At 40.0% G+C, this 27,391-nt stretch overlaps 1 protein-coding gene across 2 annotated transcripts in view; it reads left to right on the forward strand.

The window, feature by feature from the left end:
* Positions 1-12,082: 12,082 nt before the first annotated feature.
* The window catches only part of kif21b (kinesin family member 21B), a 97,787-nt gene continuing 82,478 nt past the window's right edge, over positions 12,083-27,391 (forward strand). For both annotated transcript variants that reach the window (XM_088337746.1, XM_088337747.1), the window contains exon 1: positions 12,083-12,393. In XM_088337746.1, the coding sequence (XP_088193872.1) occupies positions 12,353-12,393 (41 nt within the window). In that variant the 5' untranslated portion in view covers positions 12,083-12,352. The remainder of the gene's footprint in view (positions 12,394-27,391) is intronic.

Below are 27,391 nucleotides of genomic sequence, written 5' to 3' on the forward strand. Positions count from 1 at the left end.
CTCATGTCCCATTTCCTCACATGGTTAGTCTGTGCCTCACCATAACCATATTTTGTTTCTATTACTATTTCTTTAGTTTATTTTTTGTATTTGAACCATTTCCTGTGTCCGTGTATGACGTGTTCCGGGTTGTTGGGTGGGAAAAAAAGGAAGATATTTTATTGACTTATTGTACACTAAAATGTCATGATTACTGATGTGACTCAGCTGTGCCCGCTCTTTTGGCGCCAACCCCCGCGGGTTCTGATTGGCTCCCTGTCAGTATTTGAACCCAATCCTGTCTGTCCCCTTTTGTCAATCCGTCTGCAAACCTCTTTGAACACTAGGCAAGCCTTTTTCGACCCTGACTCCCACCTGTCCCGTGTTTTGCTCCCGTCTGTCCCCCGCTTCGACCCATTTTTGTTCCCGACCACGTCTGCTATCCCGTCCCGGCTTCCGACCTCTTTTTGTCCCCGACTATGTCTTCTCTCCTTTTCTGGCTTACAACTTGCTTCCGACCACATTTTTTGCTCTCCTGTCCCTGGCTATTGACCCGTTTTTCCGTCCCTGACACCACCATCGCTCGCCACAGAAGATCCACTTCCGCGTTCGGAGCACAATCCGAGTACCAGAGCGACTTGCTTCCCGCGTCCAGCGAACACCGGATCGTGGGTGCGGCCCTTTCTCTTCCTTCCAATAAAGACTTGTGAGAAACGCAACGCAAGTGGGTCCTGTCTCCGTTCTGGTCCTGACATAAATGTTTTTATACAGCAATAAAAAATACTGTACATAAGATTTTGTCCCCTTTTCGACTGTAAATTTAACAGAGTGGTCAAAAATTCCACTTAGATCCTCCGGGAGGAGCTCCAGTTCTGTGGTGACCCCCCTGATGAGGATCATTGGTCTGTAAAAATGAGAGGTGACTGCAGTGCAAGCTTGTTGCCACAGCAGGGCAGGGGGCTTTGTGGGGCTTTGGGCCTAAAGCCCCTCCCCACATTTTGTCACGTGACAAGCTGGGACTTTTTTGGAGAAGGAACATTTTGAGTGGGACTTGCCTAGGAATTCGGTTAACAGATCTTCTTTGTTGACACTCTTGGAGTAAGTCAGTCAATGGAGGCCTTAACTCTAAGACCCCCTCCATCAATTTATGCCCCCAGCCATGGAAGCAGAGCAGTCCGAGGCCAGGCACAAATGGGGCAAAAGTGTGGGTCAGTTTGAGCCCCCGGCATTTATGCTAGGACGCTCATCTCTGCCCCATTAAATGGGGAAAACATCCATCCATTTTGTGCACCGCTTATCCTCAGTAGGGTCACGGGGGTGCCGGAGCCTATCCCAGCTATCTTCAGGCAGTGGGCAGGGGACACCCTCAACTGCTTGCCAGCCAATCATGGGGCACAATTTGAACCGGCCAATTAACATGCATGTCTTTGGAATGTGGGAGGAAACCGGAGTGCCTGGAGGAAACCCACGCAAGCACAGGGAGAACATGCAAACTCCACACAGGGGGTTTGATCTCATGACCTCAGAACTGTGCCGCACACGCGCTAACCACTGCGTGGGGAAAACATATTTTCATTAAACAACAACCTTAAATAATGACATTTTGGATATCTTATTTAAATATGAATTTTTAAATCATTTTTTGTCAATGTTTATTTGTTTTTGTTGTATTTAAAATTATAGATATTTTCATAAATCAATATAAATAGTATTACATTTGGAGAATTTATTTGTTTGATTAGTTTTTTTATATGTTTGGATTTAAATATCAATATAAATATTTTTTAATTTGACGGATATACAAAATAGTTTTTGGTCCTATATTTTCCATACATAAGGCGCACCAGATTATAAGGCGCTACAATGGGAACGTTGACAAAACAGTCAGATAGTTCAGTCAAACTTATTACCCCCTTAACATTCCGAAAGCTTGCAAAGAAGCAAATACGTGTTTCAGACATGTACTGAAACAGTGTCTGTACGATGTCACCAATCACTCAAATGCATCGTTCCAAATATCATTCGGAAGGTTAAAGTCTTGGGATTCAAGAAATGCCAAACATTTCTTAGTTTCCATTTTATTTTTTGCTGGCATCTGTGTGGACAGCAAAGTAAGAATTTTACTGTGCAGGGAAACGGGGTTCTTTACTGTGCATATGACAATAAACACTTTGAATTGAATTTAGTTTAAAAATAGACTCATCACAGAAACAGAAAATATAAAGCCGCATAGCTCACCTAAGTTCTCTTGCAGCCATCACGTTCAATAATGATACGTAACCATGGTCTTCTTACAACCGTGAGTGTAGTAAATGCAGGAGAGTAAAATATTTACAAATACAGAATAGTAAAAAATGTTTTCTCTATGCCGTAGTGCAACCCAACGTGTGATTCACATTCATCTTTTTCGGCCAATTGCAGGCTTTGTTTCGCCCCTTTAGCCTATGCGAGCCTTTAAATGATAAAAAGGATGTGCCCCCTTTACCTCCGAATTACTTTAGCCAATAGTGACTGATTCAAATGATGATTGACACATTGGTTAGGAAATGAAACGCCGGTATATAAATCCCAGCATACGCCGCGGATTTCGGGGGAAAATCTAGTCGGCGGCTGCTTGCCTTAGTTGCAAGACTTTGCGACTTAATATTGATCCATATATAAGGCGCACTGTATTATAAGGCGCATGGTCAGCTTTTGAAAAAAATAAAGGCTTTTAGGTGCGCCTTATAGTGCGGAAAATACGGTAATATAGATGAATATATATATATATATATTTTACAATTTAATTTATTGTAAATGCACATTAATTGAAAAGTATTTGAGTAGTAATATTGATGTCACGGTTGCCATGGCGCCCAATTGGCCCCGCCCGTGTGGCGCCAGCTGCGGCTCATTGACGGATTGGCTTTCTGTCTGTTTAAACTCAGTGTTCTCGCTCTTCTTTTGTCAGTCCATCAACGAACCTCTGCCCCGCAAGACATGGGTTCTGACTCGGTCCTGTTGGTATTTCCTGTCCGGTATTGTTCCCGTTTATTTTGTCCTGTTTAATATCAGTTTCCAGTTTCGTTCCGGTCTATTTTTGTCCTTTTTATTATTCTCTCCAGTTTTCGTTCCCAACTAGTTTGTCCTGTTTAATTCCGATATCCTGTATCTATATCAATCCTGTCTGTCCCGTCTTGTCGACCCCATCTTTCCGATATCGACTCGGGCAATAGTTATCGATCTCGTCGGTCTCTGGCCGCCCGTCTTTCCACGCCAGACCGCTGCCTGACGTACATGACTCCCCATTTCCCGTAAAATAAAAAGCTTGTGTGAGAACGTCACGCTTTTGGGTCCTGATCCTGTTCCGGTTCATGACAACTGAAATCTGGAGAATTTATTTATTTTTAAATATCAATATAACTATCTAATTTTTGTCAATACACATTAAAAGACATTTAAATTTTAATATTGAACTTTAATAAATTATTTTATGTACAATGCGCTCTGTGGCAGAAACACTGAGGGTGAAAAGAAATAAAAGCAGATAGGTGCTGTAAAAAAAAATATAAAAGCTCTTTGAACTCCCTTGGCCATTGTTACCACATACATCTTATATTTTGAAGGTCACCAAAATCTAGTCACCCCTGTCAAGACCAGAACGGAAACAGGACCCAATTGCGTTACGTTTCTCACAAGTTTTATTAAGGTAAAGAGGAAGGGCTGCGGCCATGATCCGGTGTTCGCTAGGTGCAGGAAGCAGGTCGCTCTCGTACTCGGATTGTGATCCGAACACGGAATCGGATCTTCTGTAGCGAGCGATGGCGGTGTCAGGGGGGCGGAAAAAACAGGCCGGTAGCCGGGACTGGGGGAGCAAGGCGGGGTCGGAAACGAGTATTATGCCAGACTGGGAGAGTAGACGTAGTCAGGGACAAAAAAAGGTCATAAGCCGAGACGGGAGAGCAGACGGGTTCAGGATCAAAACGGGTCGTAGCCGGAGACAGACAGGAGCAAAAATGGGTTGATAAAGGCTTGCCTGGTACACACTGAGGTTGGCAGACGGACTAACGACAGTGGACAGACGGGACTCGGTTCAAATACTGACAGGGAGCCAATCAGAACCCTCGGCGGTTGGCGCAAAATGAGTGGGCACAGGTGATTAAAATCTATAATCATGACAATATATAACCCTTAAAATAAGTGAAATTATACAGTTTATTTATTTGATTTTGTTAATCTGATAATCAAGATTATTTCGCCTTTGTTTTTGATCTAAAATATTTATCTTAATTGACAATTAAATCAATAAAAATGATTTATTCATCACTTTATTCTTAAATATTTTTTCATATCGTTTTTATCTTGTTTTATAGTAAAATCGGAGAACGATGCTCAGTGGTTAAAACTACACAGATATTGAATATTATCTCTATGCTAAAAACCCTAAAAAAGTTTTTTTTATCAACAATTGTAATTTATAATTAAATGATTTAAAAGATATATATATATATATTTTTAAATTTTAGATTTTGCTTTTCTATTGTTTTGACAGTAAAAATAGAGGGATAAGAGAATTAATCCTTATAAGCAAAACTATACAGATTATTTCTTTTAATTTTGTTAATTGTTTTTAATGGTAAAATCAGAAAAAAATCATCTACTGTATTTCCATATAGGATCGTTTTGCTCATATTTTTTTTCTTTAACGAAAAATACATTTTTGTCGTGACGTTTTATGAATAGTCAAAGACAGTTTGGCATTGTCAATCAGAACCAATTCTAATCGTGCAAGTGTTCTCATGAAAGCAGTTTTTCTCTTTGAGAAGAGGGGAACGAAGCAGAAAACGGGAGATGAGACCCCCTCTTCCATTTTTGAGCGCCTTTGATGTGCGGGTAATCCCTGGCACGCTTTTTCAATCTTTGGCTTTGAAGACGCTAAAGCTAATCTGCGTTAGCCACCACCGGAACAAAACGGGCTAAATCGGCCCATTGGAAGCTCGACAATCGGGAGGATGGGAAAGGGGTCCTTTAGAGCGCGTTTATAGAAGAAAATGGGCTATGTATTCCTTCAGTAGTTTATCAAAGAGTCATTTAAAGAGTCATTGTTAAAAAGTAGGGTTGTCATGTGAATACCGATGTGAATCACCTGTGCCCGCTCCTTTGGCGCCAACTGCCTCGGACTCTGATTGGCTCCCTGTCCCTGTTTAAACCCACCCCTATCTGTCCCCTTTTGTCAGTCCGTCTGCGAACCTCAGTGTACTCTTGGCAAGCCTTTTCGACCCTGACTCCCACCTGTTTTTTGCTCCCGTCTGTCCCCCGGCTTGGGCCCTTTTTTGATCCTGACGTTTTTACTTCCTTCCTTCCTTCTATTATAAAAAACATAAAAATAATAAAAATCTGAATAGTTTTGATAATTTAAACGATTATTTTTCTCTTTTTACTATAAAAATTCGATTAAAAAATAGGAAAAATGTTAATAAATAAAAGAATAAATTCATTTGCTTTCTATTCATTTGATTAGAAATGAAACCAAACAAAACAAAAACTGGAAACGATTAAAAAAAGTAAATTATCTCGCATTAAATGTTTTTTTTTCTCATTTCAAAAATGTTTGAAAAAAATCCTTATAGGAAAAATATTAGAAAATAAATGAAATAGTTCTTATTCGTTTCATTATGAATTCATACATTAATCTGAATAAAAAAAATGTTAAATGAGCAAAATAATCTGCCATTTTTAGCATTAGAAAATGTAAAAGGACATATATACAGAAAATGAATTGCCAGTGGTGTAAGATAATATTCTTTCTTTTTTCGTACAGGAGTGCATATTTCCGAGTACCTAGAGTCCCCGATAACCAGACCTTTGGCCCCTTTCTTTTTCCACGTCACTTAAGGGTCGAGTATTTTGCAAGCCACCCTATTACGAAAGTCCTTCTTTCTGAAAAGCTGCCGTTCAAGCCATGTGTTATGTTAGCAAACATGCCCGGAGAAACTCGGGGATCAAACCCAGCTCCGCGCTTATATAACTCCGTCTCAGGAACAATAAGCTACTTTATCCTGAACCGGATGATCATCTTGTGCCCAATTCTCAACATCAACAGTTGTTTGTTTATGTATAGAAATGAAAAGAAGTATATGCAAATACTTGCATTCATTTGCCTTATCTTCTTCTACAATCTACACGATACAAAATAGCATTGTTGTCTTCAACACCGACAACATTATTCTTCTTCTATGTCAAAAACGAGCGTATTTGTTATGAGTGCTTCTATGGCAGGGGTCTCAAACTCACAGTTCGTGGGCCATTTGCGGCCCTCGGGATTCGAGTTTGAGGCCCCCACCTTAATAAGAATGGTAACGGGACACGGTGTCTATTATTCGACCACTAGATGTTGTAGTCATTGTCAAGAAAACAAAAAGTTATTTTTCTACGCCAAAAACTAGCATAGTCTTTTTCTATACTTAAGGTTAGCTAGATGGTAAGGCGCCCGCTTTGAGACTGGGAGGTTCGGGTTCGCGCCCCGGCCGAGTCATTCCTAAGACTTAAAAAGTGGTCGGCGGCGCCCTCTCTTGGCTGCGGCTGCATCGGGTCAGATGCAATCGACATTTCGTTCTGTGTACATTGTTACACAGAATGACAATACAAGGAAATTATTATTATTATTATTATTATGTTTTTGAGACGAAAACTAGCATTGTCTTCTTCTGTGACGAGGTGTAGCAGTGTCTTCTTCTACGCCAAAAACGAGCATAGTCTTTTTCTATACTGAAGGTTAGCATCATGTTTTTGTTTCTGTTCTAAAAGTTAGCGTTGTCGCCATCTATGCCTATTAATCAAATGCATCGCCAAAAGTTATGAAAAATAGGACTTATACTCCAGTTCGACATGTTGTACCTACCCTCGAAACCTTTTTCTTTTTTTATCCATAAAGACTTATTGAATATATTTTAGTTTAATTTATAGAGGGTTTGATGGTCTGTGTGCGTCTTTTCATACTTCTATGTAGTATTCTTAAAAAAATAAATACATTAAAAAGGTATATTTATATCGCACGAAGACCAGCCATTTTTTTACAGCTTGAGCTAAAAGGACAATTTCAATTCGAAGTAAATTTCGGTGAAGTGAAATGACTTCCTGTTGTGAGCATTTGACTCAGCAGGATCCAGGAAGTGGGCCAAGCGTAACTTCCCATTTTAGCTAAGACAGAGGATTTACTTTATATTTTAGAAGAGAGGTCTTGGGTTTTCAATTTTTATTAAATGTATTATTATTTCTTTTGATTCAGTCAACCTACATCATTGACATTAGAACATACATCAAAGGCGCCACCGCGAGCGGCAGCCTTTCCATCAGCTCCCTGTTTTTTCGCCCTTTTTGTGATATATTGTTTTAAGTGTCTGCTTCTATCTTCCGTGTTTTTCATCTCGTTTGACAACCACACTTTGGATAACTTTCTATCCTATCGTTATGGCTTTTAACGCACAAAAATGCGTTTATTCGAGGAATCAACTCCTTGCCCTGAAGACTTCTCGTGCTGGCGTGATGAGGGGGCCCTATCGTGGATGCAGAGCCGGAGCTAAGGCTAAGCGGCTGGCAGCGTTATAAATCTTCGGTACCATCCGTAATCATGGTACTAAATAAGACCGACAAACTGGCTGTGCTGGTGAAAAACATCAAAGCGTACAGGGAGTGCAGTGTGCTGTGTTTTACAGAAACGTGGCTCACGTCTAGCATCCCGGACGTTAACGTGGAGCTGTTAGGGACGGAGACACAAAAGCCTGCGGGAAGAGGAGATGAGGCGGATTCGCTATCTATGTGAACACGAGGTGGTGTAACCCTGGGCACAAAGATTTCCATCTGCTGCAGGGACATCGAACCTTTGGCCTAGCGTGTGACGTCATCCACTCCGCTGTTGCTAAACTACAACACAGCACCCCGAGGCCAGCCTGTTAATAAACAACAAAAGGATACTGCTGGAAGTGTGAATTTCCCTACGGGGATGAATAAAGTATCTATCCATCTACATGAACAATAAGCAGAAAGATATTTGAAATCAACAAAATTAAAACAACTCATAAATGTCATCGTTAAGAGACAGTGGGTTTATAATGTACAAGGCACACTTTCAAATTTCTGGACTATATGCAGTTTTTAGGTGTGACTTAGTTTGGAAAATTCGGTAAGTCAAATGTTTGGATTGCTGTAGGTAATTTAGATTTTTTTTTTTTCTCACTCCGATTTTACATCACATGCTTTTGAACATTTTACATGGATTTCAGATACGGTTTATACATCAGATGTGTTACCTTGTTCAAGATACCTCAGTAGAATTACATAATAGTTCAAGTATTTGTATGATCCTTTTAAAAATAATTTTCTTTAAAACTGTCTGTTTTTGTACCATTGTTGTTGCAGTTTATCTAAAACATAATTTCTGTTACATTGTTTCAAATACCTCTGAGTATTTATTTATTTACTTGAGTTGAAATTCAGCTTTTTTACATTGGTCGTTCCAGTCAATTTAAAACGGTTTCCAGTAAATATTGGTTTATTTTGTTTAAGATGGCCTAGATGACTTTCAGTATCCCACTTTGTTGTACTACGTATCACTCGAAATATTTGGTGTAAACCAACCCCAGGCGTAAGAATTTCCTTTTCAGTCTACATCAGCATGAAGACGGGGAGCTTTTCTTTAAAATGGTTGTCACACATTTTAAAGCAGAGAAGCTTGACTCACACGCAACCTGAGTACAGGAAAGGCTCAACAGGAACTTATATGCCAGCCCAATTACACGGTAGGCATCTGTGAGGAGGTTATATCTAAGAGGACCTGCTTTTTAGCTTTTTTCCCACCATGTTTTCCCTTTTTTATTTTTTTCCTGCTCTTCCCTTCCCCTTTCTCATTTTTCTTGTATTCTTTTGACTTTTCTACCCTTTTATTCTTTTTTCTGCCTTTATTATTGTTTCTTCTTTTTTTTCTCTGTTTGCATGTATCCTATTATTTCCCCCTGTTGTTTCTTTTTTAATTGTTGTCTTTTTTTGGCCTTTATTTGTCCCCAAAAGTATTTTGTGCATATAGTTACATCATAATTTTTCATACAGTATATGAATAGAAGCAACACAAACAATCTGAAAAGGCAAAAAAACTGAATTCCGTTCACAACGAGTTTATTTGTGTGTGAGGAGCTACCCAGTAAATACAGTTAACTGCTAAATTCTGCAAAAACGTAGCACAACACACTATCGAGGACACACCGATGACAGGCAAAAAGGGTAAGGTGAGTGAAATGAATGATAACAGTCCTTCTTTTAACGTGTTTCTTTTCCTGCCTTTTTCGGTTCTAACCAGCACCTTACCATACCCGAATCATTTTACACACGCTTTTCTGTGTTCATTTTACCGCTACAGAAAAGAAGAGTGGTCGTGGGCCAAACCAACTTCAAATTTGGGCAGAGAGAATTCCCCCAGATGGTGAAAAACTCACCTCATCTGTTGCGCTGAATGTGGCCAAATAGCTGACTAGAGAATTAATGAACAAGTAAGGTTAGATAGTGCAAGTGACAGATACATGTTGAAATTATATTTCTCATCCACTCGACCCTGTCATAAGCCAGAAATCCCCTGTTCTTCCTGATTAGTCACTCTGGATTTGCTGGCGACGAATCTAACCCTAAAAAAATGTATCAATTAAAATGTGTGAGCCCGGAAATCCTGATTGTCTATGAACGCACCGACCTCCTGTTGCGTTTACGCTTCTCTATGTTTTAACATTCTATTTTTGGGGACAGTGGAGTTGTCATAAAAGTCACTACTTATTATTATTTCTATTAAAATGGGTCCTTGCAAACAAAGTGCTCCAAAATGTAGTTTTAATAGAACAGTTTTTGTTTCTGTATTTAGAATTATGTTTGAAAACTTCGAAAAAAGAAGGAAAAAAACCCTCTTTATAAGCCCAAAAAGTTCCCTATTGTCAATGAACGCATCAACATCCCGTTGAGTATTTGGTGTTGCTTCTCGAAGTTTAACCTTTTTTCTTTTTCTTTTTTTTGGGACAGAGGAGTTGAAAAAAAAATCTGTTTTGTGTTTAAAAAAAATCTCACCCATTACGTAAAATGTGGTGGGAAATGGGAAAGTTTTATTTGACTTTCTGTATGTACTATTGAAAATAACTTGTTCCAGTATAAATAAAAAATGCTGAGTAGACTATTTAAAATCAATTTTGACAGGACGAGTAAAAAGAAAATTAATGAAAAAGAATAACTCATTTTGACCAAAACAACGTTCTACGCTAAAAGCACTGGCAACTGATTCAACTTCAAAAAATAACGACCGAATTTGCTACGACATGCCAGCGAAACTAAAAGCACAGAATGTCCTGGAACGCACCACTTCTGTTGACTTTACTGAACTGTCGTGCTTGCGAACGTCTCAACGTTTTATTTTTAATTTGGGGCAGTGAAGTTGTCCTAATTCATGTATATTATTGTAAATGACATAAATAACGTATTCAATTGTAAAATAATTTGTGTTGTCAGCTTTGTTTTACTTTCTATGTGCGGTATTTACTGTGTTATGTTCCGGTATGAAATATTTTCCGTATAACATGTATATATCAATGTATTGAGCAAAACCAACCCTTTAAAGATAAAAACAATTAAAATTGTTTTTAAAAATAATGATCAAATTTGTTGCGACACGCCAGCTCATTCCCACTCTCCTTAAATCCACTAAACTACCACCAATAAACCACTGAAAAATGAATGAAACTTTGTGAATAATTCGAACAAAACCAAGCTTTAGAAGAAAAAAAACACAGACAACTCATCAAACTTTATATAAATATAGCGACATAATTTGACACGGCATGGCAGCGAAGCCAAAAATCCAGATTATCCATGAACGCACCAACCTCCCGTTAATTTAACTATACGTCCCGCTTCTCGATGATTTAACATTCTTCTATTATTATTATTATTATTATTATTATTATTATGTGTTAATGCATTTTTGATAAATCAGGTTTGTGTTTGAGAATATCACTACTTTAACTACTATTTCTTTCATTATAACATTTTGTATTTACAAACAAAGTAGTAGAAAATGTAGTTTTAATAGAACTATTTTCTTAATGTATCATTCCGTTTTGGTACGTACAATGCTAAATATTTATCCCACATTCCAAAGACATGCATTTCAGGTGGATTGGCCGGTCCAAATTGTCCCTAGGTGTGAATGAGCGAGCGAGTTGTCTGTCCCCGTGTGCCCTGCAATTGGCTGGCAACCAGTTCAGGGTGTCCCCTGCCCACTGCCCGATGATTGCTGGGATGGGCTCCAGCACCCCCGCGACCCTACTGAGGATAAGCGGTACAGCTAATGAGATGAGATGAGACTTCTCAATGTCTTAAACATTGTATTATTATTTGAGCAGTTGAGTTAGTTAATTCCGATTTATGTTTGTAAAGGTCATTTATTTACTTAAAAAGGTGATCGAAAATAAAGTTTTGTCAAGTCAAATTTAGTTGTGATGCCCTTGATCACAGGGGGTCTCAAATGGCTACACAGACCACAAATGAGACTTTGTTTTGATAGTTTTTTAATCTGGCTTCCTATGCTTGCTATATAAAATATGACTTTTCAAAAATACTCGTTATAACATGATGAATATTACAATTCATTGCAAAAAAGGCTGGTGTCTTTAAAAAAAACCGACCTAATTAATTGCGAAACGCCAGTTCATCCAAATATCCCACTTTCTTTGAACGCACCAGTTTCCTATTGACTTTACTGTACCTTTTCTTATTGTTTTAACTTTCGATTTTTGGGAAAAGTCAGTTATACTTAATTATGTGTTTTCAGGGTTCAATGCTCACCATCGTTACTCTTCAAATGAGTAATTGCGGAGAAAATGAAGTTTTAACAGTAGTATTTATATTTTTTGCATCTAAAGTTACGTTTTGGACGCTAAAGTGTTGAATATATAACGAAATTTAATAGAATAAAATATTTAGAATTTAAAAACACGGCTACGTATGGATATAAACCACCGGATTCGTTGCGACGCGGAAGCGAAGCCAAAAATCCCAACACTCCCTGAATGCATCAACCTCCCGTTGAGTTCATGGTCTCTCTTCTCAATCATCTTGCGTGGAGCGTCTCGGCGTCCACATGTGCGTCCCGCAAAATGCGACCTCCGTGGAATGAACACTGGAATCCACGCACAGATCCCGTCTGCAATCGTGGCGGAAGAAAATGAGGAAACCAACCGGAATCGGGCAACGCTGGACGTGCAGCCGCTGACGCCGTTTCGACGTCTCTTCGACGTCCTTCGCAGAGACTCGCGGGGACGTTTTAATACCTTCCACGATCACGCGTGGGAGCCCAAAGGAGACAATGGCGAGTTTAGGGGACTGCTGCGTGAAGGTGGCGTTGAGGTGAGTCTTGTGTTCCTTTTTTGGGTGCGTTTACGTGCAATGCGTGATTTCTTGTTTCGTCTCGAGAGGACATTGTGTCTGTCTGTGTCCTTTGGGCATCATGTCTCCATTTAATCTAACACCAAGAATATTTTCATTTATTATCCCTGATTACTTTATAATAAATATTTGCATGGGCGTAACAAGCCGGCTTTGGGCCCCCTAAATTGTTAGCTCTTTAAAAAACATCTTCCTTAATGAAGGACAAGAGAGGTCTAAATGACACAAACCGATGTATTAAACAAAAGAAGGAAAAAACAAAAATGGGAAGGAAATACTCCACGAGTTTGAAAAGATTCAGTCCATTCAAATTTCTAGTACTTCTTTGAAGTATTTCCGCCAAAGTCTTTTTGTTGTATTTCTATAGTGAAATGATTGTAATATATCTCTAGTATTACTATAGTTGTATTTTTGTAGTATTTCTGTAGTATTACTGCAGTTTTATTTTTGGAGTATTTTTGCAGTTGTATAATTGTGTTATTTCCAGAGTATCATCTTTGTATTTGTTGTATTTTTGTACTTTTACTTTAGTTATATTTTTGGGGTATTTATGCAGTCAGATTTTTGAAGTATTTCTGCAGTATTTTAAAGTATTACTGTACTTTTATTTTGGAGTATTTTTTAGTTTTTTTACAGAAATATTTTCATAGTACAATTTTGGAGTATTTTTGCAGTATTACTGTACTATTACTGCAGTTTTATATTTGGAGTATTTTTGCAGTTGATTTTTTGTGTTATTTCCAGAGTATCATCTTTGTATTTGTAGTATTTTTGTAGTTTTACTTTAGTTGTATTTTTGTGGTATTTATGAAGTCAGATTTTTTTGTATTTCTTTAGTATTTTATTTTGGAGTTTTTTACTATAGTATTTTCTTAGTATAAATTTTGTAGTATTTTGGTAGTATTACTGCAGTTTTATGCTTGTAGTATTTTTGCAGTTGAATAATTGTGTTCTTTCCAGAGTATCATTTTTGTACTTGGAGGGCGAAAGAGTGAGAGAGAGCTCCAGTTGCTAGTCCCTTTTGTGAGTGGCACCTGGCTTTTGTGAGATCTTTTAAACCGCAGTTCAATCTTTTTCCCACTACACTTTTCTCCCCATCGTCTCGCTGGCCGGATTGAATCCATTGGCGGCCCCCGGTCCGGCCTGCGGGCCGCCGCTTTAACGCCTGCGCTCTAAAGTGAAAGCCGTCATAAGGCAAGGCCGCTGTATCCCAGGGGGCTACTGTCTTTGGTTTCTCCTCAAAAGATCTATTTCCGAAGCTGGTTTATTCCCCGAGACCGGCTTTCCAACCTGAGTACAAAAACGGAGCCTTTGTCGAGAAGGAATAACACCTCCGGGCTTGGACAGTACGGCTCAGCGGAATTTCGGGTCACATGAGAAAATATTGGCGGCGAAAAACGCTTGAACCCGGTCTTGTTCGTATAGATTTCTCATAAAAAACACTCTTGCCTTTTTCCTTTAGCACTGGACGGCCATTTGAAGTCAAATTTGGGGCTGAATCTACCCCAGTTTGTTTTAGACATGAATTAGTCCAAAAATAGATCAGTTGTGTTCTGCCCGTCCGATCCTGGACCAAATTCAGTCCCAAAATAGTCTTCACAAGCATAATGGACCGGCGTTGCTGGGTTTGGGGTTGCCGGGCATTCTACCTGAGTGAGGTGGTTTGTTGAAAAAGCATCAGGGAGCCGCTAGGGGGTGCCAAAGAGCACTATGGCCGAGCTCCACAGCCTCTTGTGCATGAAAGCAGACGGTAATTGATTCTGTCGGTATCTATCGGGGGTCCTTTGACACGAAACCCAGCTAAAGACACTCTCAAACGCCTAAAGTACTACTGTGTCAATTTTCGCGGAAATCGGTTCAGCCATTTTGGAGCCTATAATCCACACACACACACACACACGTTTATGGCTTGAAATGGGGACAGCCATTCTGCGATATGGAATGGGGGACTTTGCAGATGGTAGTGTGCCCGCTTTGAGACTGGGAGGTCGCTGGTTTGCGCCTCGACCGAGACATACCTAATTGGTATAATGGCGGCGCCCTCTGGCTGCGGCTGCATCGACTCGCTACAACGGGTCAGATGTATCGACATTTCGTTCTGTGTACATTGTTACAAAGAATGACAATACAAAGGAAATTATTATTATTATTATTATTATTATTATTATTATTGAAGAAAAATGAAAGGGTACAGTAAATACCAAAGTCTTAAGACGTGTAGTTTAAAAAATGTTATTCGCCTAATTATTCTGATTTTACTCAAATCAGGGGACTTACATCCTAGTGTGATGCATGGTAGCCAAAAAGGGGGACCACTAACACACACACACACACGCACACAAAAATCGTGATTGATCAAGTAGTTTAGATATATTTAGATTTACAGATTAAGATTGATAAGATAGTGTTTGGGTGGGTGAATTGAATTGATTTAGTCTTTATTGTCATTGATATTGTATCGTGTATTGTGTTCTGTTAGACAGCAGGGACAAATTAGGGAGGGCACTCTGTGTCGGGTGGGTGTGGCTGCGTTTGTGCCTGGCGGTGATAGGCTGACGCTATCCTGTCAGTCAAACAGCCGAGTGGGGGATTCGCAGTCCTGGTCTCTGAATCAAAACAAACTGGGTAGCATAGTGACCGCTAGCTTGGAGCAATTTGTTCCAATCAGAAGAAATTCATCAATTAAATCTGAAAAGAGTTCTAGACATAATTTTTTATCAATTTTGAGTTGAACCCTTTTTTTTAAAGCCGGTCCAAAAGAATGGCTTCTCGCCCCCTCCGCTTTTGGGAGGCAGGCACAAAATACGAGGGGGTTCGGGGGGGCGGTGGAGATTTTTAAGCCGTTTTTCAGCTCCGGGGCAAAAATGCGAGTGCCTTTTTCTTCCCTGTTGAGAGCATCTCTTTGGTGCTTGCTCTCCGCGACAGGAACAGGAAGAAGAAAACAAAAGTTACAAAAAGAAGAAGAAGAAGAAGAAGCTTCTGATGCGATCGAGCGAAACTAAAAGTTATTGATCGAAGAGCAGCTGTAAGCTTCCCTGTCGGTCCGACAGCTGTCCTCAAATTGTCTTCCATAAGTTCATTACGTCAACGGGGGGAGGGCGGACATTGGCTACTTTCTTCTAATGACTTATGTAGATAGATAGATGTCTAGATTGATAGAGATAGATGTCTAGATAGATGGATGGATGTCTAGATAGATGTCTAGAGAGATAGATGTCTAGAGAGATAGATGTCTAGATAGATAGAGATAAATGTCTAGATAGATAGAGATAGGTGGATGGATGTCTAGATAGATAGATAGATAGATAGATAGATAGATACTTTATTCATCTCCGTAGGGAAATTCACACTTCCAGCAGTATCCTTGTGTTGAAAAATAAAATAATAAATAGATATAGAATACAAAAATACCCAATATAATGTTTTTCTATAGAGTATTTAAATAGTGCTACGTAAAATATACACTGTAATAAAAATAGGGTAATATGCAAATGTGTGGGTGGGGTTTCATGTGTGCTTTTACTCCCCCGGGTGGAGTTAAAGAGCCTCATTTATTTCTTTTTTTGTTCTGGGACGAGGGCTCCTAGCAAAAGGCTTCTGTCCCCTGAAGGAGTTTGGTTGTTTCTGCTATCATTTTGACTTATTAGCTCGTCTTACATGGCTGCAGCAGTTGTTTGTTTTTTGAATAGAATATTTCTAGTTTCATTTATGTCATTTTACATCTTAAAAAATGTTTTAAACTATTGTCTTTTTTGTTTTGATTGATGTATAAAAAATCCATTCAACTTTGTTTTTTTGTGTTCATTATTTTGTTTAAGAATAATGTTCTTCTATTTTTATCTTTTATATTTTTATTAATTTCTAACTTTTCATGTATTTATCATATACAACAGGTTCTTTTTTTCTGTTTTTCCTTAAATGTTTTTTTTGTTTTTATTTTGATCTTAATCTTCTAACTTGTTGAATATTTTGAACTTGATTTTTTTAAAAAAAATTCTTGTACTTTTTTTTCATCTTTATTTTTTTTTTTATTTTACTGTGTTATTTTTAAAACATATTTTTACATTATTTTGTGTTTCTAAATGTAAAACATGTCTTTTCTATCTTGTTTTGATTGATTATTTTTTAGATCATTTTCATTTTTCATTATTTGATTTCATCTTATTTAATTATTTTCTATTTTCAAATCCATAAATATTTTACATTTATATATTAGTATTTTATTTTTAAATAGTTGTTATCGTTTTCACTGGTCTTATTTATTTTCTGTTTGTATACTATAACTTTTTGATTATTTGTTTTAATTTATTTTTTCATTTGATCATTTGTTAAAATATTTTTTTATTTATATACAACTATTTTTTGTATTTTCGTTTGATTTAAAACACTTTTTTAACTGTAAAACATGTTTTTACTTTTTAATTTTATTTCGTCTTATTTAATTCTATTCTTTTTCATTTTCCACTTATAGTTTTATATATCATTTTAAATATTTGTTATCGTTTTTAATTAGTCCTATTCATTTTTTCGATTTAAATATGATTACTTTTTGCTTTAATTATTTTTTTTCTCTTGATTATTTTTTCAAATCTTTTTTATGAATGTACTACTATATTTTATATTTGTTCATTTTATTTGAACTTCTTTTTTTTGTATCATTTTGTATTTCTCTGACTTTTTTCAAAATGTTCCTCAAATGTTTTAATAATTAGTTGTTCCCTTTTATTTACTGTATGCAGTAGTAGTCTTTTTTTTGACAAGACAATTCAGTATCCGATTAAAAGCATTTTGCAGCACTCGACGGGACAGGAAAGGACCGGCGAGCCGATAAAGCCCACTTCCTGTCGGGACGTGAGAACGCCGTCGGGCGGGCGGGGTTAAAAAGCCTTCTGCTCTGTAATTGGTTGCACGTGGCGGCATAGCGCCCCCCCTTCTTCGACTCAGTCCGAGCTTCCGTTTCCTGAACGTCTTGTCATGATTACTGATGTGACTAAGCTGTGTTCGCTCTTTTGGCGCCAACTGCCTTGGAATCTGTTTGGCCCACTGTCCCTAGTTAAACCCACTCCTGTCAATCCCCTGTTGTCAGTCCGTCTGCGAACCTCAGTGTATACTAGGCAAGCGTTTTTTTCGACCCTCACTCCCACTTGTTCCGTTTTTTGCTCCCGCCTGTCCCCAGCTTCGACCTCGTCTGCTCTCCCGTCTCGGCTTTCGACCTCTTTTGTCCCAGACTACGTCTTCGCTCCTATTCTGGCTTACGACGTGCTTCTGACCCTGACCACGTTTTTCCTCTCCTGTCCCGGCTACCGACCCGCTTTTTCCGTCCCTGACACCGCCATCGCTCGCCACGGAAGATCCACTTCTGAGTACCAGAGCGACTTTCTTCCCGCATCCAGCGAACACCGCATCGTCCTCCAATAAAACTTGTGAGGAATACAACGCAAGTGGGTCCTGTTTCCATTCTGGTCTTGACACGTCTGCGACCGCTTCCCCCTAAACAACGGCTAGCTGCGTCGCTTCCGATCAGGCCGGCGACTCAAGCTAGCATCAATACTTTTATTGAATTATTGATCATTGTTGTTATTTTGTAAATGCTTCCATTAAAAGGAAACACAATTGTTGCAGCTCATTGACAGATTGGCTCAGTTTCAGTATTTAAACTCTGTCCCGTCAGTCCCATTTTGTCAGTCTGTCTGCGAATCTCGGTTTTTACACGGCAAGCCTTTTTTCGCCTGTCCCGTCTTTTGCTCCCGTTTGTCTCCCGCTAAGATCTGTTTTGATCTCGACCACGTCTGTTCTCCCATCCCGAATAACGACCCGTTTTTGATATCGACCACGTCTCCTCTCCTCTCCTGGCTTTCGACTTGTTTCCAATCCCTACCACGTTTTTGCTCTTCTATCCCGGCTACTGACCCGTTTTTTCCGCTCCCGACACCGCCATCACTCGCCACGGAAGTCCCACTTCCGCGTTCATAACGACCTGCTTTCCTTGTCCAGCAATCCCCGGATCGTGAGCGCAATCCTTTCCCTTCTTCCCAATAAAACTGTGGGAAACGTTACACGAGTGGGTCCTGTTTCCGTTCTGGTCCTGACAGTTCATTTCCATTAAGGTTATTGTTGTATTCAAATGTTGAGATTTATTTTCTATATCTATTCCTATTTTCATTTATTAATATATTTCTTATTTATTGATTGAATTATCGATCCATTCATTGATATTGTACGTACTCAAAGTTCTATCTATTTTCTCAAATTTTATTTATTTTTTTGTTTATTTATTTATTTATTTTTGTTGATTTGTTCATATTTGTGTGTATTCATTTCCATTTTAATTGTTGCTGAATTCATATTTGGTGTCACAGTTGCCATGGTGCCCAATTAGCCCCGCCCATGTGGCGCCAGCTGCGGCTCATTAACAGATTGGCTTTCCGTCTTTTTAAGCTCAATGCTCTCACTCTTCGTTTGTCAGTCCGTCAACTAACCTCAGCTCCGCAAGACGTGGGTTTTGACTCAATCCTGTTTTCCTGTTAGTATTTCCATTCCAGTATTGTTCCCGTTTATTTTTGTCCCGTTTAATACCGGTTTCCAGTTTCGTTCCCGTCCATTTTTGTCCTGTTTATTATTCTCTCCAGTTTTCGTTCCCGTCTTGTTTGTCCTGTTTATTTTCGATATCCTGTCTGTCTGTCCTGTCCTGTCCGGTATCAACCCCATCTGTCCGATAATTGCTCGTGCAATTGGTGTCGATCTCATCGGTCTCTGGCTTCCACGCCAGACCGCTGCCTAACGTGCATGACTCCCCATTTCCCGTAAAATAAAAAGCTTGTGTGAGAACGTCACGCGTTTGGGTCCTGATCCTGTTCTGGTTCGTGACAATTGAAATCTGGAGAATTTATTTATTTACTTTTAAATATCAATATCACCTAAGGGCAGACCAAGGCTCCATGTTTGTAGTCCTACAAATCGATCGAGTTTCCGTAAATGAAATAAAACGTTCATGATATGTTATTGGCAGGAAAATGCTGAACTTTATTTTGAAATTCCTCCCAAAGTGTCGAATGAAAACACGAAAGGCGCTAATCTTCTTAATGGCCGAGTCGCTGTTGCCAAAAGCGCCGAGTCATGGCCTCCGTAAATAGCCACAAAGAGCAATCTGTATAGCCATTCTCTCTTTTTGACCTCGTGACTGCTGAGGATGCTTCTCACCTTCACGCCGTTTTTCTGCCGAGCGCTAATTTTAGTGTTGGCGCCCGAAGAACTTTGTGTCTTGCCTTCTCTCGACGACAGAAAATAGAAATTCTTACAGTATTTTTCCCTGTTTTTAAGTCATCTGTATTTTTTTTAATATGTGCCTGGTTTTATTTTAGCCCAAAATGGGATATGTGTGCCAATTTAGGATTAGCATCTTCTTTTTTACGCTAAATGTATTTTTTGACGTGCCTGGCAGTATTTTTTTTCTTGCTAGCATTTTGGGTTAGCTTCTCTTGTTGACTGATCTTATAAGAGGCTTTTGATATGCAGTCTGGCTAGCTGTTTGTGTTTTCTTCAATGTACCTTTCAGCATCCAAGCCCAAAACGGGTTATTGTTATATTTAGAAAACTTAAGTATTGCCTGAAAAGCATAGCACATTATGAAAGTATAGTGCTTAGAATTATTAGCCTTAGCTTTTCTTTCTGGGCAGCTCATTCTAGCTGGCCCTGTTAAAAGCATTTTGATAGTTGCCCATGTTATCATTTTGTGGTAGCTGTTTTTGGTAGCTAGCTTCACTTGCAAGATGCTTTTTCGACCTCTTTGCGTTAGCTGTTCTTGCTCCTGTTAGCTTTTTGTCTTAGATTTTCTTGTTAGCCACTCTAACTGCACTTGTTATAGGCTTTTGCGAGCCGTCTGCGCTACCTGTTTGTGTTAGCTTTTCTTGTTGGCTGCCCTAGCTCAGGCTTTTGCTAGCCATCTTTGTGAGCTCTTCGTGTTAGCTTTTCTGAATGCACTAGCTAATTTTACCACAGGCTTTTGTTAGCCTCTTTTGCTAGCTACTTGTATTTGGTTCTCTTTTTGTCTGCTTTTGCTATCTGCTCTTGCTGGAGTCTCTTGAAGGCTGATCGGGCTATAGCTGCTGTTGCTACAGGCTTTTGCCATTGCATATACTAGCTCTTTATGCTAGCAGCTAGCTGATAATGCTGGCTGTTTGTGCTAGCCGTTTTTGCTAAAGGTCTTTCCCTGCTGTTTGTGTAGCTTCTCTTGTTGGCTGCTGGCGCAAGCTTGTTTTGCTAGCACATTTTACTTGTTACTCTTGCTAGGTGCTTTTGCTAGGGGCTCTTGAAATAAACTGGTCCTCCAGACAGCACTGGTTATCCCTGACTGGGCTGACTTACGAGATGTGACAAATGTCTTCCACAAAAACGTCTATCTCGTTGGATTTATCGTCTTCACCCCCAGGCATGGCTAGATTTCTAGATTGCCTTGTCATTATTCAAAATAAAACGCACAAAAGACCCCATTGTGGGTACATTTATTGTTCCAAATATTTTCAGCAAGCATAGGACTTTGTCTTAGAGGTCTATATTTGAATCAAGATTTCGTTTTTGAGCTAGCATAAGTGCTGCTAATTCAAACAAGCAATAAAGAGCGCCGGGTTAAACGAGTTGACGGCGGTCTGAACTTTACCTGTTGGAAAAACCGCTGACTGTTGTGTAATGGAGCTTTACAAGCCAAACACGGCAGACCGAGGGCATAAACACGAGGAAATGAGTCGCCAGGCGATCACAAATGACAACTTTGTAATGCTTTTCTTGGTTTCAAAACCAAAACAAAGCTACTTTATTCGCACTCTGCGAAAACTGGTTGAAAAGATGCCTAAGTTTAGTCTAAAAGTGACTTTACAGATATTAGGTTTAGGTTATAAGTTGATATAACAACTATGACTACAATATTCTTACTGAGGTTTTTGTTAGCTTAGCTAGTGTTTACACTTCTACAATTACATTTCAATACAGAATACGTCCGGAAGACGTCTTTCAGACGTCCGCAAGATAGATGTCCAAGAGACTCCATGTCCTTGACTTGCACCTTTTTATCATTTTTGCTGTTATTGTGGGGACACACTCTGAGACAAGATCTGCGTGTATTGCCTAATGCTGAGGACATACAACAGGCCATTTTCGATAGCGCGTTCCCTTAAAATCTGACGTCTGTTAGACGTCCGTTAGACGTCAGTAACTGAATTCAGTAAGGTGGATGTCCATGAGACCTATGCTCTTTGACTTGCACAGTTTTATCATTTTTCCTGGTTTTGAGGACACACACACTGAGACAAGATCTGCGTGTATTAGTTAATGCGGAGGACATACAACAGGAATTTTTTGTTAGCGCGTTCCCTTAAAATCTGACATCTGGTAGATGTCCGAAAGACATCTTTCAGACGTCCGTGAGATAGATGTCCAAGAGACTTCTGGTCCTTGACTTGCACCTTTTTGTAAGTTTTGCGGTTGTTGTGGGGACACACTCTGAGACAAGATCTGCGTGTATTGCCTACTGCTGAGGACATACAACAGGCCTTTTTCGATAGCGCGTTCCCCTAAAATCTGACGTCTGGTAGACGTCCGAAAGACGCCCGGTTGTCTACCCGCACACTACTTTTGTTGTTGTCGTTGTTTCGGACACATGCCAAGACAGGCACCGCGCACGCTAGCTAATGCGAAGGACGTAGCGCAGTCCCTTTTAAACAGCCCACTCCCCTCGGCCTCTGCACAGAGGACGCGGTGTGAAGGAGTGCCAGACGAGCGCACACACCGACCAATCAATTGAAAGGAAGACAAGACCTTCGTGATGAAGCCCCGGGGCGGGCGGCTCGTAAAATCCCAATTCTATCAAAAGAGCCGCTGTCCACGTGCAAATAGTGAGCGTGTGTGCGGTTGTTATGATTGTTGTGTTGTTATTATGCAGCGTCGGGGACAGCTGCATGTGACTTGTCTATTCCCCTTCGGAATCGGGGACAAATTTTGGACCGTTCATGCTCCAGCGGAGCAGATATGAAGGATTTAGGAGGGGGGAGGTTGCTGTTTATGTATTTGTGACCTTCTTAATATTTTTCACTCCTTGTGGAGACCAGAAGTTCTTAGCTGTACTTTTTGGGTGGTCTTCCATTGCTTGGATCATTGTTTTTAAGGTTGAAACATGGTATTAGGATTCAGGTTTAAGGTACACTTTGTTTGGGATTAGGGTTAGGTGTCAAGAACCGGAACAAGAGGTGAACCCAAATGCTTGAAATGGGGAAGTCATGCACGTTAACCCGAACGCCCGTGATTCGGCGATCGTTGGGTGGAAGACGTAAGTCTGGCGTGGAATGACAGGAAGCCAGTGGCCGATGAGATCGATACGAATTGCACGAGCAGATATCGAACAGATGGGGTCGATACCAGACGGGACGGGACAGACAGGATTGATATCAGGCACTGGAGACTGGAGTCCGATAACAAGCAGGACAAGATAGACTCAAACAATACCACACACTGGAGATCGTAATTAAACAGGACAAAATCGACGGGAACGATACTAGACAGGAAACACAAGCCGCACGGCGGCGCAGTGGTTAGCGCATGTGCGGCACAGTTCATATATTGGGAACCTCCTGCGTGGGTTCAAATCCAGCTCCAGACCTTCTGTGCGGAGTTTGTATGTTCTCCTCGTGCTTGCATGGGTTTCCTCCAGGCACTCCGGTTTCCTCCCACATTCCAAAAACATGCATTTCAGATGAATTGGCTGGTCCAAATTGTCCCTAGGTGTGAATGAGCGAGTGAGTTGTCTGTCCCTGTGTGCCCTGCGATTGGCTGGCACCCAGTTCAGGATGTCCCCTGCCCACTGCCCGGAGATGGCTGGGATGGGCTCCAGCCCCCCACGACCCTAATGAGGATAAGCGGTACAGCTAATGAGATGAGAGATGAAAAAGCAAAAGATCAGTCAATTGAAAGATTGAATGCACACTGCTTCAACGGAATAGCTATCGTTAAAATGAGTCCAAATTTGGTTCATTTTTCTGCTTTTTATACACACAGTACTTTCTATTTTGTCCTACGTATTGAACTCCATTCTTACCCAGCAATTTATAAATTGTTAAAGCAGAATGGTAGAATTCATGGCAGTTTATAGCGGCCCATTGACACAAAAAGATGGTAGCTCATAGATAAGAACAAAGTATGTGCTAGCAGCAAGATAGCGACTTTATTTCAACGCTCTTTTCACCGGCGCTGGATATCTTCCTTAGGAGTGTTGGAATTAAAACTATAAGAATGCACCAAACGTTTACCAAAATTTCCAAATTAGTTATCTGACTCCATTAACCAAACACGACCTACATTCATCCAACAATTATACGCGCTCTTTTTGAGGGTTAAATTACCAGGAAGCCGGCAGTTCCATACGGGAGCGGATTTACTGATTTATTCCTAACAGCAGAACTAAGTGTATCCAACAGGATACGGCCCCCATGCGAGTTGCCCAGGATCATTTATACATTTCAACAAACAAAGCAAAGACATCCTACTATTCCCCTTTTGGCTATGTGTCGTCTGCAGCTAACTTTAGCTTTCTCTTATTGGTTGTCGTGATACGTAAATACCAAATTTTTCACCGTATCAGAACAAAGAATAGTACAAAAACTATTCCAAATACAGTGGGACCTCGCTACTTTGCGGTTCCACGTTCGCGGGTTCAGAGCTTCGCGGGTTTAAAAAAAAAAATAATTTTTTTTAAATAATAATATATATTTTTTTTTTAAGCATTTTTGAAGGGGCGTTGCTACTTCGCGGATTTTTACTTTTCGCGGGTGGATTTGGTCCCCATTAACCGCGATAACCGAGAGATTACTGTAGTACCAAACTATTTGTGTAGGAAGTAAATACCCAATTTTACACCTTCCTACCGAGCCACGAAATGGTACCAAAACCTTCCTATTTCGGTAGTAAGCAATGTTCCCTCTAATTTTCCACGGGTCCGAGCGTTCACACAAAGTCGGTGAGCAGAAACAGTGAGCAACCATAATCCCAAATGTGGCAAGATAATTAATTATCAAACATGTCCAAAACATGACATCAAGTTACATTTTGCTGAGTTTCCGGCAATGCAAAATTATTTTTCTCTTTTGAATGAATTGACTCATGTACTATTGCAAAGGTTGTACGGCCTACAAACGTCGTTTGTTCTTACAATTCTTTCACAAGATATCCATTTCTTTTTATTTCTTGATATATTTGTTCGCATAATATTAACATTTTTGGGGGCTTATTTAGTTGGTTGTAAGATACAGAACTGTACTTAATCACAATTCTAGTGGAAGTACAATGTTGGCAACAAGATTCACTTGATATAATTGGAAATTATTTGAATGCAACACAAACTTTTTCTTCTTTTTTCCTTGTTTTTTATTCTACTTTTTTAAAAATTGCTTCAAAAAAATCTCATTGTGTTTATTTTTTTCCGAGCTGTTACTTTTTTCTTTTTGTTCTCTATTTACTTTTTTCCTAAATTTCTTTTTCTTTTTTTCTGGCTTTTTTCTAAATTTTTCCTTCTTTTTTTCTCTTTCTTTTGTTTCTTTTTTTTCTCAGCTTTTCACTACTTTTTCATTTTGGTATTTTTTTCTTTTTTGTTCTATTCCCCCCTTCCTTTAAGTAATTTTGTGCATCATTTTACATAGAATTTGGTCATGTTGGGATTAAAGAAGCAAAAACAACCCGAAGAGCCGTTTAGGACCCGAAAGAGCCGGTTCCTTTTAGTGAGCCGAGCCGAAGAAGCCGGTTCCCTGACAAACTCTACTAACTTTACTCAACTTTGTTCTCCTTCGACTCGACTTCAAAATACCGCATTTAGGACACAACGTCAGGGGAACCCGTGTATTTTAACCTTCATGCACTGTAACTTTGACTTGAGTCGCTTCTTAATTAGTAATTTTGAGCCCTCATTTATGTGCGCTGGCTAGATTTTCTTGTGCGCTGAGAATGTGCGAGCAGTGCGCAGCTTAGAGGGAACACTGGTAGTAATTACATACCAAATTTTACACCTTACTACCATCCACACATTTATTATACAACATCCAGATTACCGACTCAAACCTCCATTTACACTCACTAAAACGTGCTCTGGGTCCCAGCCGAGGCTTCTTCTCCTGAACAATCCACCCCCGTGCGTCCCGGCCAAATATCAAACAAAACAGTCCAAAATGTATCACACCGATCACACCGCTTCCACTTTCACACCAAAATACAAAATCCAACTTTTTGTTGGAAAAAAAGGCTTTGAAAATGCTTGAATTTGGCCTCGAAAAAGGTGTACAAACCCTGATATTTGGATATTCTGGTGGTACTAATGTAGCTAGACCTTTTTAGGGTTAAAACCTGGTTTTAGAGTTACAGTTTTTGGGAGTTTAAGCCTCCTCTTGTGTACTTGTATTTCAGACCATCTTGGGACCATTCATTTGTAGATTTAGGCAATTGGTTTCGATTGTTAGAGTGGGGGGCTCGAAAATACACTTTGTCAGCGTGTGTCGTTTGTGTCGTGTGTGTCGTGTGTTGTCTCGGCCAGCTGGCCAATAATCACCTCCAGCGCTAAGCTAAGTAGCTTAATCGCTGCTGGAGTTTGTCTAAGAGTTTGTTTAGGTGTGAACAAGGATAACCATTGTAATGCATCATGTCTGAAATACCTCCCCTATCGAAAAAAACACAAAAAAACAAACCTGTAGCTTTAGAAAAAGGTTCGAGGTGGTTCATCTGGCACGTCACAAAGAGATTATTTTCCTGATATCGTCGATACAGTAGACCCCAGGATACACAGAGGCTAGCGCCTATTCCGCCTCATCACATTCTCACTTTATCTCGTGGAATAAGGTGTTTTTTTCCATCCCCTCTTTACATCTTTTCCCCCACTATGCAACATCATCTACCAATTTATTTGCATGCCCCAAAACTGTGTAACATTCAAACGAAGCAGTGTTCGAACTTATGATGAGTTAAGTTTCCAAGATGCCTTTCTGATATTGGTCGATGTTGCATAAAATGCTGGTTTTGCTATTGGCTGAATTACTTCCCACAATACCTCTGTATTCTGTCATGTATACCGATTTGGATCACCTGTGCCCGCTCAGTGCTGTCACTCGCCTGTTGTCAGTCCGTCTGCAAACTTCTGCTTTTTTGACTCTCACTCCCGCCTGTCCCGTTTTTGCACCCATTTTTGCACCTGTCCGTACCTGATCTCCCCGTTTGTCTTCAGATATGGCCTGTTTTGATCCCAACCCCGTCTCCTCTCCTGTCCCGGCTTACGACCCGTTTGTGATCCTGACCACGTCTGCTCTCCCGTCCCGGCTTACGACCAGTTTGTGATCCCGACCACGTTTTTGCTCTCCTGTCCCGGCTATCGACCTGTTTTTCCGTTCCTGACCATCTCCCACTACGGAAAATCCACTTCCGTATTCGGATCACAATCCGATTGCGAGAGCAACTTGCTTCTCGTGTCCATCGAGCACTGGATCGCGGGCGCTGCCCTTCCTCTTCCGATATCTCAATAAAATTGTCACACACCAAAGCTTTCATTTTTCCTTTATATTTTTATTATTATTTAATAAAAACTCTGTATACTACTGTCAAGAACCGGAACAGGGTCAGGACCCAAATGCATGACGTTTCTCACACAAGCCTTTTATTTTACGGGAAATGGGGAGTCATGCACGTTTGGCAGCAGTCTGGCGTGGAATGGTGGGAAGCCAGAGGCCGACAAGATCAATACCAATTGGCCGAGCAGATATCTGACAGATGGGGTCGATTCCGGACAGGACGGGACAGACAGGATCGATATCAAAACAGGATATTGAAATTAAACAGGACAAACTAGACTGGAACGAAACTGGAAACCGATATTAAACAGGACAAAAATAAACGGGAAAAATACCGGACAGGAAGTACCAACAGGCAACAGGACTGAGTC

This window comes from Urocampus carinirostris, chromosome 6 (genome assembly GCF_059441175.1).
Source record: "Urocampus carinirostris isolate Australia breed hairy pipefish chromosome 6, RoL_Ucar_1.0, whole genome shotgun sequence".
NCBI classification, from domain to species: domain Eukaryota; kingdom Metazoa; phylum Chordata; class Actinopteri; order Syngnathiformes; family Syngnathidae; genus Urocampus; species Urocampus carinirostris.